This window comes from Staurois parvus, unplaced genomic scaffold, assembly GCF_062004578.1.
Source record: "Staurois parvus isolate SC_StPar_1 unplaced genomic scaffold, SC_StPar_1.0 ptg000054l, whole genome shotgun sequence".
Lineage (NCBI taxonomy): Eukaryota > Metazoa > Chordata > Amphibia > Anura > Ranidae > Staurois > Staurois parvus.
In genome coordinates, this window is record NW_028317850.1 from 645128 (window position 1) to 658495 (window position 13368).

The 13368-nt window shown below is 39.5% G+C and overlaps 1 protein-coding gene across 1 annotated transcript in view; it reads right to left on the reverse strand.

The window, feature by feature from the left end:
- Positions 1–1025: 1025 nt before the first annotated feature.
- Positions 1026–13368, reverse strand: part of MINDY2 (MINDY lysine 48 deubiquitinase 2) — a 154871-nt gene continuing 142528 nt past the window's right edge. Inside the window, exons 8-9 of the mRNA XM_089667679.1 lie at positions 10654–10833; positions 1026–4338 (exon numbers count right to left, since the gene is read on the reverse strand). Of these exons, the coding sequence (XP_089523805.1) occupies positions 4216–4338; positions 10654–10833 (303 nt within the window). The 3' untranslated portion in view covers positions 1026–4215. The remainder of the gene's footprint in view (positions 4339–10653; positions 10834–13368) is intronic.

The following is a 13368-nucleotide window of genomic DNA, read 5'->3' on the forward strand; positions in this document are numbered from 1 at the left end:
CTTTATAAAGGGATTCCCATACAATTGCCCTCTGTAGTCCCAGCAAGGCCATACCATTTTATCCTTACCTGTTACCCTGAGTAGGTAGGCAGATAAGGATTGAGCCTACCAGATGCATTGCCTTCAAGTCCAAAAGCTAATCCTTGCTGATGGAAGTTCTGCAAAGCTGCTACTGCTGTGCTTTTTGGTCTCCTCTCCCTAACTTCCTGGATACTCCTGGAAGCATAGCAGGAAAGACCAGTGTCTCTCTGCATGCTTTCTTCCATTTTGCTTTGGAACTCCCCTCTATCCTCTCTTTGTTCCACAAATAAATTGGATAGGCAAGGTATTTGCTTTATTTATTGGCTTCTGATGATATAATATTTGAAACGTAGGGATACCTAGAACTGCCAAAGTGCTTTTGTTAATATCTCATATAGTCACTTGTTTATTAGTGGGCATGAAAGGGTTAGTTGGTAGAAGAGTTCATTTACACCTTTTGTTTGCTTATCAGTAACTCAGGTAACATCACAGAAGCTAACATGACATTATGCTAATGAAGAGGTCTCTGGCATTTTTTACTCTTTATGGAAGATCCTAATACCCCCTTTTTTTTTTACTTCCTTTCATGGGAAGAGTAACTACAACTCTAGTTCTAAGCCCAAAAAAGCCTTGGGTGCTTCTTCAGATAAGCAGAAGTCTATGTTTTAAAGGAAATTTGTACTAATTGAAAACACAGGGGCTGTTATTGTTGACCTCTTCTTCCTAAATAGACTGGCTGAAAATTTTCTGTTTAAATACTTTAAGTCATTGACAAAATAAACAAGCACACAGACTAGAAAGGCAGAACCCCTGTTTAGGGTCTGTGCCTCTAAAAGAAAACTAGGCTAAGAGTGTGGTCAGCAACAACAGCTCCCACAATACAGGTTTTCTTGATTTCTATAGAGAGGATTGCATATGAGAAATCCCTTTGAATACGTCAAACTCAAAAGCAATCTCATACAGAAGATAGATGAACAAAGGTCTTAAACATTCACAAGACAGTCTTTTAAGCATGTAGTAATATGAAATCTTTAATTTTAGAACAATGAACATTTTCAGACAGTCCTACAAACATCATTATCCCATTTGAATGTTAATATACCACATTTTAGGATAGAGCTCCAAAAAAAAAAAAATCTCTCCATCAGGTAGATTGCAATTTCAGGAAATCAAATAATTCTTTCAGACAACACTAAAACAGACATATAAGCTGTCAAGGAGGCCCAATAAGTCCCCTCCTGTCTCATATCTCAACAGATATTCACTTGGGTAAAGAATAGGATATTGTGGTAGACTACCTAAGTTACGGTTTTGTGAGATAGTTATTTGACCCTTTGCTATTACATCAACTAGGTAACAAATGAAGGTTCCCAACCTACATCTTTTTGTTAATAATGGGGAAAAAAGTGTCCAAGTTTTTTATTTTTTTTATTTAAATCCAATGGTCCCCTTATGGTGTGGGTGCCTTTTCACAACAATGGGGGCCAAGTTTAAATGATAAAATGTTTCTCCTTTAGGCATTCTGTATTGCATTGTCTTAAAAACATATGAACAGAAGGATCATAAAAATACTGATAGCACCACTATGGCTCAAGCAATCTATGTTAAAACTTCTAAAACATATAAAGTTGTAATACTTCACCCTTATTGACCAATCCTGATAGGAAACCTATGCTGCTATTAGGTAAACGCCACCCAGCCTAATGAAGAGCCTGCTTCCTATTTGATGTGACTTTTCTCTATGTGGTTTACTTGCTTATGTTTCGGAAACCTATTATCTAGTTTTACCAGTCAACTCGGTCTTTTCTTCCCTACACTTGTAGGAGAAATTATATATGCCATAAATGTTGGGAAATTGCTTTAATATATTTTACCTGCACAATCTGAGCAAGCTCCTCAGCATTTCTAACCACTGTTTTAATTTCCTAAGTTTGCATTTTTGACATTGGTTATGTGGATGACAATTTACAATTACCTTTGGCAGTAAAATACTGTGCAATTCTATCTTGTGGATTGATCACATTGATTATTCTTGATATTATATTGCACTGAAAATGTAAAGATTATATACATATATTTAAAAAAAAAAAAAACTTCAAAAACAGATGTCCTAGGAAGATCCTTGGTTCCTTCCACTGCACCAAGACTTCCTCCTCCAAGACACCCTTCTGCTTTCCAGTTTGAAATTCAGAAGAAATGTATCCAAGTTAACTGTTGTGAAGTGGACTAATACAGCTCAGTGTTATACTTAATTTTTTTTTAGAAAACTTGTCCCGTAGGATTAAAGGGCTCACAAATCCTAGTTTCTAATTCCAACCTTGAAGCAAATACCAATATATCTCATAATATGTCTGCAATGGAAAATATAAATTACACTTGCTGGTAATGACATTTCCACATATGACAGAACATGTGTAATTCTATCCCCAAATATTTTTTTTTCAAATGTCTGTATTCCAGCAAAAAGTACTTGTAATTATCTCTTCACTTCTTCATTCCTACCCTGTACATGGGTGATCTATTTTTCTCTGTGTCTTTTCTGGATTACATAGAAACACCATTACAGAGAAGTGTAAATTTTATTTTCTTCAACTTACAGACCATTTCCTCTATGACATGTACTTAAATACTTCTATTATCCTTTAAAAACAAGGAATACATTCATCCTATTCTGAATTTTTCATTGCACATTGCTTGCCCCAAAAAATTACTAACAGTTAGTTTTGTAGAAAGCGGAATAAGGCATCGGGTTCTAATCTGCTACATTGGTAACCATTTATTGGGGATATCTTGTATTCACCAAGATTTCTTTCTGGAAAAAAATTCATGTATTCTTACAAGGCATATGTAAATACACAAATCACAAGCAATAATCTACTTTGGTACAGTCTAAGAACTACACCTCATATGGCATCTGCTTAAAAAGGAAGTCCAATCAAAAGTTGATATTTTGGCTTCTTCTTAATTCTAGGGCTCTGCCTGTGAAAGATCTGCAATCAAAAATTCATCGTTAAGGATAGATGTGTTGAGATTATCCAAAAGATACCGGAAGCCACTGAGTGACTAAAATACCAGCAATTACAAATTTAGCAATAGGTGGACTTGACCTGTAGCCATATTTCCACAACTCACCTAGACAGCTACCTGTAACTAGTCTATATTAGTAGTGTAAGAAAACACAAAGGAAAGTGGATATCTGGAGCAGACATTGATTGTCTACAGTCATTAAACATGTAGAATAAGACTACATTAACTTTACAGCCAATATAAATACATACCAACATTAATCATTCTTCATTCAGCTACTCTTGCAGGCTTACAGAACCATATAACAAATCAGACACGATTATAACTACACCTTTGTTCAGTCTTCATCAGCAAATAATGGCCCATCCGAGCTGCAAACACCAAATGGTGCTTATTGCAGTATGTAACAGTCTCATTTATTGGTTTAAAATGTGTTCACCTTAAACAACCTCATTGACTAGACACAACCTAAGCTTCTTATGCTACCAATTTATCACACACAGAACATTGTATACAAAAAAGACTGGTCCTAAATATTAAAAAAGTGTACTCTGTCACAAAATATTCAAACCTGATATTTTGGGTACAATGCCCAGGTTATGACACAGTGAAGTAGTAAATATTCCCTTAATTACACTGAGTAAAAGTCTAACTGGATCTATATTTACAGGGGCCAATACATAAGATGGACTTCATTTGAAACTTGTGGGAAACAGTACAAGTCCCAGGATAAGAGGAAGTAAGGCCAGCACTTGGAGACACAAAGCATGCTGGGGCATGCTTTTACTCTGGATTTTCTTCAACAATCTGATGTCTCTTATTCAGCACATTTTCCTAAGTCCAGAATAGTAACCTTTCTTCTTTCCCATCGGTAGAAAATGTTGGGATAATTTATTATGGCTCAATATCAAGAAAGCCAAACAGATACAAAAACAAAACATAAATGATGTACTTAGTGCTTTTGCTCCACACCTTGTGACACGGACATATGGTTTCACCACACTACTCCAAATGAAAAAAGTAATGAGTGTACCAAGTCTGTAACAAATCCCCCCTAACAAACTGAAGCACAGCAGGGGGTGTTCAGGCACAGATGGCTTATAACCTTTGTTTCCTTTTTCCTGGACCCACTTTCATGACGTATTGCTAAATAGACATTTAGCTCCTTTACAATAGTGTACACGTGTTCTTTTCTTTTTCTTTCTCTTTGGACTCTTTTTTCTTTTTTTCAGTGCTCCCTGATGGACGCCCACTGGACGGACTGGCGCTTGCTTGAGGTTGTTGTCCCGGCTGCAATAAGCAAACATATATAAATATTTTACAATTAAAAGCTGTCTCCTGGGCCACTAAAATCACCAGAAACTACTGTATATATACTTTATGGATAACGCAGAAAAAAACACTGGAAATAATGGTGACACAATAAAGAAACCTTACAAAAATGCCAATAAATTCCAAGTACATGCCTCACAGTAAAATGTACATGATCATCTGCCCAGGACTGAGTAACAATGTCTTCTGGTAGCAACTCACCCAGTGAGATACAGTGCACCCAGAAAGTATTCACAGCACTTAACTTTTGCCACATTTTATTATGTTACAGCCTTTTTCCAAAATGGATTAAATTCATTTTTCCCTCAACATTCTACAAACAATACCCCATTAATGACAATGTGAAAGAAGTTCGTTTTGAAATATTTGCAATTTATTAAAAATAAAAAACGAAAAAAACCACATGTACATAGGTATTCACAGCCTTTGCCATGACACTTAGAATTGAGCTCTGGTGCTTCCTGTTCCCACTGATCATCCTTGAGATGTTTCCACAACTTGACTGGAGTCCACCTGTGGGAAATTGAGTTGATTGGACATAATTAGGAAAGACATAAACCTGTCTATATAAGGTTCCACAGTTAACAGTGCATGTCAGAGCACAAACCAAGCCATGAAGACCAAGGAATTGTTCGTAGACCTCCGAGACAGGATTGTATCAAGGCACAGATCTGGGGAAGGGTACAGAAAAATTTCTGCAGCATTGAAGGTCCCAATGAGCACAGTAGCCTCCATCATCCATAAATGGAAGACGTTTGTAACCACCAGGAATCTTCCTAGAGCGGGCCGCCCGGCCAAAATGAGCGATCAAGGGAGAAGGGCCTTAGACAGGGAGGTAATCAAGCACCCGATGATCGCTCTGAAAGAGCTCCAGCGTTTCTTTGTGGAGAGAGGAGAAACTTCCAGAAGAACATCCATCTCTGAAGCACTCCACCAATCAGGCCTGTATGGTAGAGTGGCCAGACGGAAGCCACTCCTCAGTAAAAGGCAAATGGCAGCCCGCCTGTAGTTTGCCAAATGGCACCTGAGGGACTCTCAGACCATGAGAAACAAAACTCTCTGGTCTGATGAAACAAAGATAGAACTCTTTAGCCTGAATGCCAAGCGTCATGTCTGGAGGAAACCAGGAACCGCTCACCACCTGGCCAATACCATCTCAACAGTGAAGCATGGTGGTGGCAGCATCATGATGTGGGGATGTTTTTCAGCGACAGGAACTGGGAGACTAGTCAGGATCAAAGGAAAGATGAATGCAGCAATGTACAGAGACATTCTTGATGAAAACCAGAGCGCTATGGACCTTAGACTGGGGCGATGGTTCATCTTTCAACAGGACAACTACCCGAAGCGCACAGCCTACATAACAAAGGAGTGGCTACAGGCCAACTCTGTGAATGTCCTGGAGTGGCCCAGCCAGAACCCAGACTTGAACCCGATTGAACATCTCTGGAGAGATCTGAAAATGGCTGTGCACCGATGCTCCCCATCAAACCTGCTGGAACTTGAGAGGTACTGCAAAAAAAATGGCAGAAATTGCCCAAAAATAGGTGTGCCAAGCTTGTAGCATCATACTCAAAATGACTTGAGGGTGTAATTGGTACTAAAGGTGCTTCAACAAAGTATTGAGCAAAGGCTGTGAATACTTATGTACAGTGGGGCAAAAAAGTATTTAGTCAGCCACCAGTTGTGCAAGTTCTCCCACTTAAAAAGATGAGAGGTAAGTAGGTAGACCTAACCTATGAGAGACAAAATGAGAAAAAAAATCCAGACAATCACATTGGCTGATTTGGAAAGAATTTATTTGCAAATTATGGTGGAAAATAAGTATTTGGTCACCTACAAAACAAGCAAGATTTCTGGCTCTCACAGACCTGTACCTTCTTCTTTAAGAAGCTCCTCTGTCCTGCACTCATTACCTGTATCAATGGCACCTGTTTGAACTTGTTATCAGTATAAAAGACACATGTCCACAACCTCAAACAGTCACACTCCAAACTCCACTATGGTGAAGACCAAAGAGCTGTCGAAGGACACCAGAAACAAAACTGTAGACCTACACAAGGCTGGGAAGACTGAATCTGCAATAGGCAAGCAGCTTGGTGTGAACAAATCAACTGTGGGAGCAATAATTAGAAAATGAAAGACATACAAGACCACTGATAATCTCCCTCGATCTGGGGCTCCATGCAAGATCTCACCCCGTGGGGTCAAAATGATCACAAGAACGGTGAGCAAAAATCCCAGGACCACACGGGGGGACCTAGTGAATGACCTGCAGAGAGCTGGGACCAACGTAACAAAGGCTACCATCAGTAACACACTACGCCGCCAGGGACTCAGATCCTGCTTAAGAGCCAGTACATGTCTGGGCCCGTCTGAAGTTTGCTAGAGAGCATTTGGATGATCCAGAAGAGGACTGGGAGAATGTCATATGGTCAGATGAAACCAAAATAGAACTGTTTGGTAGAAACACAACTCGTCGTATTTGGAGGAGAGAGAATGCCGAGTTGCATCCAAAGAACACTATACCTACTGTGAAGCATGGGGGTGGCAACATCATGCTTTCGGCTGTTTCTCCGCAAAGGGACCAGGACGACTGATCCATGTACAGGACAGAATGAATGGGGCCACGTATTGTGAGATTTTGAGTGCAAACCTCCTTCCATCAGCAAGGGCATTGAAGATGAAACGTGGCTTGGTCTTCCAACATGACAATGATCCCAAACATACCGCCCGGCAACGAAGGAGTGGCTTCGTAAGAAGCATTTCAAGGTCCTGGAGTGGCCTAGCAAGTCTCCAGATCTCAACCCCATAGAAAACCTTTGGGAGGCAGTTGAAAGTCCGTGTTGCCCAGCGACAGCCCCAAAACATCACTGCTCTAGAGGAGATCTGCATGGAGGATGGGCCAACATACCAGCAACAGTGTGTGCCAACCTTGTGAAGACTTACAGGAAACGTTTGACCTCTGTCATTGTCAACAAAGGATATATAACAAAGTATTGAGATGAACTTTTGATATTGACCAAATACCTATTTTCCACCATAATTTGCAAATAAATTCTTTCCGAAACAGCCAATCTGATTGTCTGGATTTTTTTTCTCATTTTGTCTCTCATAATTGAGGTCTACCTATGATGCCAATTACAGGCCTCTCTCATCTTTTGAAGTGAGAGAACTTGAACAATTGGTGGCTGACTAAATACTTTTTTGCCCCACTGTATATGTGTTTTTTTTTTCGTTTTTTATTTTCAATAAATTGCAAAGATTTCAAAACTAACTTCTTTCACGTTGTCATTATGGGGTATTGTTTTTATAATGTTGAGGAAAAAATTAATTGAATCCATTTTGGAATAAGGCTGTAACATAACAAAATGTGGCAAAAGTTAAGCGCTGTGAATACTTTCTGGATGCACTGTATATTCAGCATGCTTCCTTGTCACCTCCCTCCTGCAGGAGGCCAGCTTGAGTTAGTTGCGGTGTTGGAGCTTACCTGGGTGGATGATGTCACTCCTGCCCATTTCTAACAACTGGACATTAAGAACAGTCACATGCTCCCCCATATCTGGCAGCCTTGTTCAATTAGATCAGTGGAGCAAGAGCTCTGATGGGGTGTGGATCAGCAAGCAAACACTATTGGGGGTGGGCTATCAAGAGGCACCACTGTCATTTATTTTGCTTCTTTAGTGTCTTTTTAAACTTATTAGTATAATGAAACAAGTTAAAGCATTTATTCAAGTCTAAAATGTGTTTCTAATATGACCTTGGTGAAAAAATAAGGGAATTTTTTTCAAGGGAACGTTATCTTAAAACTTAAAAATGCAATTCTTAATAGAACAACATCTACTAACTTAAGTCTGCACTTTTTAATCATATTGTGTATGCGGTAATTTATTAATGATGCACATCTAGATAGGAGATATGCGCTTAAGGCTACACATATTTCAACTCTTAAATTTCCTTCACAATAATCTCAAAATTTGGTTGCTAAGTTAAAAGAAGGTCACTTCTGAACCAAAAAAAGATTTGTAATGGTCTCTTTTCCTAACACATTTATAAGGACATGTGCATACAAAACACGCAAATACATCCAGAAATGTCAAACACCAATATTTTGAGTAGAAAATATAAGTGAGGTGGGAGATGGAGGCATAAGGTCTCCAGATCCTTTATAGGAAGTTTTACTGGTACCACACCCCATATTTGGAAACACTGTAAATATAACCCTAACCAGAATAAAACTACTGAGGTTTTTAAAGGTACTATACCGTACATTACAGACAACTTCACAATAATATGAAACAGTTACCCTTTATTAATAAAAAATGAGCCACCATAGTGGTGGAGCATAGCTGATAAACACATTACTTAAAAAGCATATTAAGCTCAAACATAATGAGCAAACATTAACTACAAAGCATAGCCTACTAACACATATAACAGGTTGACATAGTTGATATTCTTTTGATCATTCCAACATGGTTGGTATACGTTGATACTTTGTTGATTGCTCCAGCAAAATTAGTAGATTGATACTTTGTTCGTCACTCCAACGTGTTTCACGGGACAAGCCCGCTTCTTCAGGGAGACAAAGTATAAATTTCTAAAATTAAGCAGAAGTAGGCCAAAAACATAGTATAAATACATAACCATTATAGTAATCGAAAAATGGATATAATTTAGACACTATCAGCATTTACTGGTTGGTGATATTAATGAATTCATATAAGGCCAGTGAAAACCCCCGAACACCTGTTTGAAACATGGATGGAGAAGCCCCCGCAGCCAAAGGCATCAGTAGTCGCCAATCAAGTGGAACCGTCAGTCCACAGTGAAAAGCTGAAACATCATCAAAAAGAGTTGCATAGTTTCATCATATAGTGAAAATGTCCCCCAACATTCCAAGCTACGCCCCTACTCCCCAATAGCCTCTCCATCCATGTTTGAAACAGGTTTTCGGGGGGTCTTTCACTGGCCTTATATGAATTTATTAATATCACCAACCGGTAAATGCTGATAGTGTCTACATTATATCCATTTTTTGATTGCTATAATGGTTATGTATTTATAATAGACCCTGATGAAGTCACGTGACAGTGATGTAACGCGTAGGTCGGAGAGCGGAATGTGGTGACGTCATTTCCGTCACGAACGGCCGTAGCCATATTGGTACACCCATATTAGCACATATGATTGATGCCTTGTTTTATTTGTTCCCATGTAAGTGAGCATTTGTCTTTACAATAAATTTGATTAATTTACAATATTATACTATGGAAGCACTTTTTCTTGTCTCCCTGGGAGTGCTGTGAGCTGGCTGTTTTTTCTGGTCCAACGAATCCCTGGCAGGAGTTCTGTGTGCTGGCTGACTTCCGTGTCCAAAGGTGAAAGATTTATTACCACCGCTGAACAGTATGGTCCACCAGTGAGGGGGATATCATCCCTACATCGCCGTTTGGGATTCCACTTATAGGGCCCCTGCAGTGAGTGTCCTGAAAGCCTTTTGGCCCCTTCGGGAGTGGAGGTGAGGTTTGCCAGCCACTAGAGCAGGAAGTGAGAGGAAATCTACCCAATGGACACACACACACTAAAATCTTGAGAGGTTCTAATTCTCCCTTTCTCCATTCAAAACTAAAACCAACATTTTGGCTGGAGCTCAGCTTTAAAAAAGAACTCCAAAAAGTATACTTCTTCAGAAATGTGTGTTTTTATGTGCCTCAATTCAGGTCAATTTTTTATCAATCTACAATACAAGATTATACAATGATATATAATTATAGCCTCCTCACTATGCTACCCGTGAAAGAGACGTAAACTACATGGCTTTTTTTTAAGTAACAGTGGTATGGACAGCTGTAAAGCCGGCCAGTCACTTCTATGGCACTGAGAATGTAGAACATCCTTTGCCAGATTTGCTCTGCGACTAAAGAACTTGGAAGTGAGGAGCATTTTGTCACTGCTGGGTTGGAGGTGTCATTCCCCCGCTGTAGTGGAGGGCAGAGATGACGCTTCACATCCAACAGACCCCTGATATCTCCACAAAGAGAACTTGCCACTTGTCCACAAAGCTTGTACAGTGAGAATGGAATGTGTGTGGTGAGCTTAAGACTTGTTTCCCATTTCTACAAGCAAAAATGGAATTAGAGGGAAAATCTCAGAAAACTTTACAAAAATAAGGAAAAAGTAATCATCTTGGTGAAAATGATGTCTTTTTATAGTGCACTTATCACTTAAAAGGTGGGGTTACACATTAACATAAAAGAAATGAGAAGGTACCTGTGGGGGAGCAGAAACCGCTGCCTGCTCCTGTTCCTGATAATACTGTGAAGCTCTCCTGTCCTCTTCCTCCTGAAGTTTTTTGGCCAGCTCCAGGTCACTAATGCCTTCTGGTATTTGCTCCCAGTCTATATCTTGGTTCTGCTGCTCCTGTTGTAGTGATAGTGCCATCAAATAATCCTAGGAAAAACATGAGAATTCTATCAAGAAACATCTAAAGGCATGCATGACTATTATATTTACTTTATAGAGCTCCATCAGATTGTACAGTGTTTTAAAGAGCACATAGATCATTCAGTTAACTCTCTAAACTTGAAGTGGTTCACAATTTAAAGTCCCCTACATGCAAGCTAGAGACAATTTTTTTTACTGAAGGCTCTCAAGGTTTTACGGATTGTTGTAGGAAATGATAAATACACTGAAATCTAAATCCTGAAGCAGTTTTGTTAGCTCTACTTGAGCTCACCCCAGCTAGACTACAGACTCCCCCCCCCCCAATCCAACTGTGCAATTGTGTTAGTTGGGGGGGGGGGATTGTTATCTACAGAAGAAATCTCAGGCAGGGCTGACAAAATGGTGGCATTGCAAGGCTGTTACAGGAAGCAGTTCACTGGATATCTGGCTGTATATTAACAGCTTTTTCCTGTATTTGCAGTGTTTTTAAAGAGTCAAAATGCAGGGAAGTGTTCATGTATTGCAGAGATGTATTGACTATACTTTTTCTATTTTGAGCTGGCATACATTTTAACTACATTGGCTGTTGAATCCTGAGAGCAGCATGCTTAGGTGTCCACCATTCCATGGTGAGGTTAAGCATCAACACACAGTCACAGTGACCCTAAGACAGGCCACAGATGGGCAGTACAAAATTGGCATGGAGGTATTAGCCCATCCTCATATCAGAAATAGTTCAACAGGGATCCACCTTGATACTTTTCTGGTGTTTACAGCTTTCCATGCACAGCAGTCAAATCCTTCACTGTTCTTCACTAAGGAGTGAAGACTGGCATTTTGCACAAAAAAAAACACCTTTGCTTTTTTTTTTCTCTGTTTACAATTTTGCCATAATACAAACACGAAAGGCATATTGGGAGAAAACAAGGCACATTTGACACATCCAGCATTAATTACGGCAGTTAAAGTTTACAAAGTGTAAAAATAAACATTTATTTGAAAGGTTTAGTCAAAACAGAGCTAGAGCAAAAAATAGTTGTAATGTCAAACAAGTGAGATGCAAGTCCAAGGATCCCCAAGTTATATTGTGGCTCCTGACTAATGTTATACATCGAAGGTCAATGCCCAATGCAGAATGTGTCACTCAAGGGGAATTAATAGGGATGATCAAGGCCAGGTAAAGAATAGGTAGCAAGGGTAGTGTCTGGTAAGGGCTAAAATGTAGAAAGTGGAGGGAAGGGAGCAGGGGAAGAAAATGTACATAAAGCGAGGAAAGAAACCTTGAATATCAAATGAGAAGCCACAGTGGATGTAAACAGAGTTTGGGGGGAGTGTACACGTAGGGTCCAAGACAGGATTAGAAATTGTAATGGAATGTACATTTTCAGTCAGTCAGCAGCCTTTTGAACTCATCTGTACAGGAATATTCAGTCTAGTAAAACCAGATGGCTAAAAACTTGTGTGTGCTTTTCAAAGTGAGGATCTTGATTAATCAACCTGTTTGATCAACCATTTGATTAAGCAGGAGCGTGCTGCATTTACCTAATGTCGAAGCACTTTTTTTTTATTAATTGGTATGGGCATTGAGTTATGATATAGGAAACAAAGTCAAGGTATTTAGGGATAGTCACATCTGTATTTTTTTTTTGCGTTATCTCAAGTACTTGTGTCTAAAAATGGTTCAGAATTGGACAGGACCAGAAGACAAACCTCCAGGTCTCTGTCCGCATCTCCAGCATGTTGCTGGGGAGGGGTGGTAGATGGCATGAAGTACTACTGGTGTACAGCAGTAATGAGTAGCAAACTTAGATCCTTGGTATTTACTGCTAATGGAAGATGGTAAGACATAGTGAGCATTTTTTGAATGTCTTTGGTGAAAAGGAGATACCAAATTCCTTCCCCTATTGTTGCAAAAATGCATCTGGGATTTTGGGGCATATGTAAGGAGCAATCTGTAAAATACAAAGAGATCATGTTGGACTGGTTCAGCTATTTGACATTCCTGTTCAAAATGGTTTAACACACATAAGAATTTTGCTGGGACCACCAGTGATTTCAGGAAATGGACAAATGGGGTAATATTTGGACCATGCCTCAGGAAACAGCAGATTCAATGCCATTTGGGTGGCGGACAACTGGGATGAGTGGCATAGAAAATGTTTTGCATGCCATTTATTCTCCTACCAAAAGCGGAGGAATGTTTAATCCTGGAGGCTAGGTAGAAAATTAGGGTTTCTCAATATATGAAAAGTGATTTCTTAACCTTTGGTACAATAGGGCACATATGCAAACTACTCTTCATTCCATCTGTCAGTTATGACAACAGCTGCTACACTTGGCCCACATTTATCATAAAACAGACTTCTGATACTGCCATGACATGCCTAATAGAAGGGGATGAGGCCTTGTGAACAGGGCACAGTGCTGCAAGACTGGTACATGGATTAAATGTCAACTGCTTCAAGTGACACTTTATAAGTTCATTTTAGAGTAGCAGCACAAAAGTTCTTGGCTGCAATAGAGGAAGCAATGCCCTGGCAC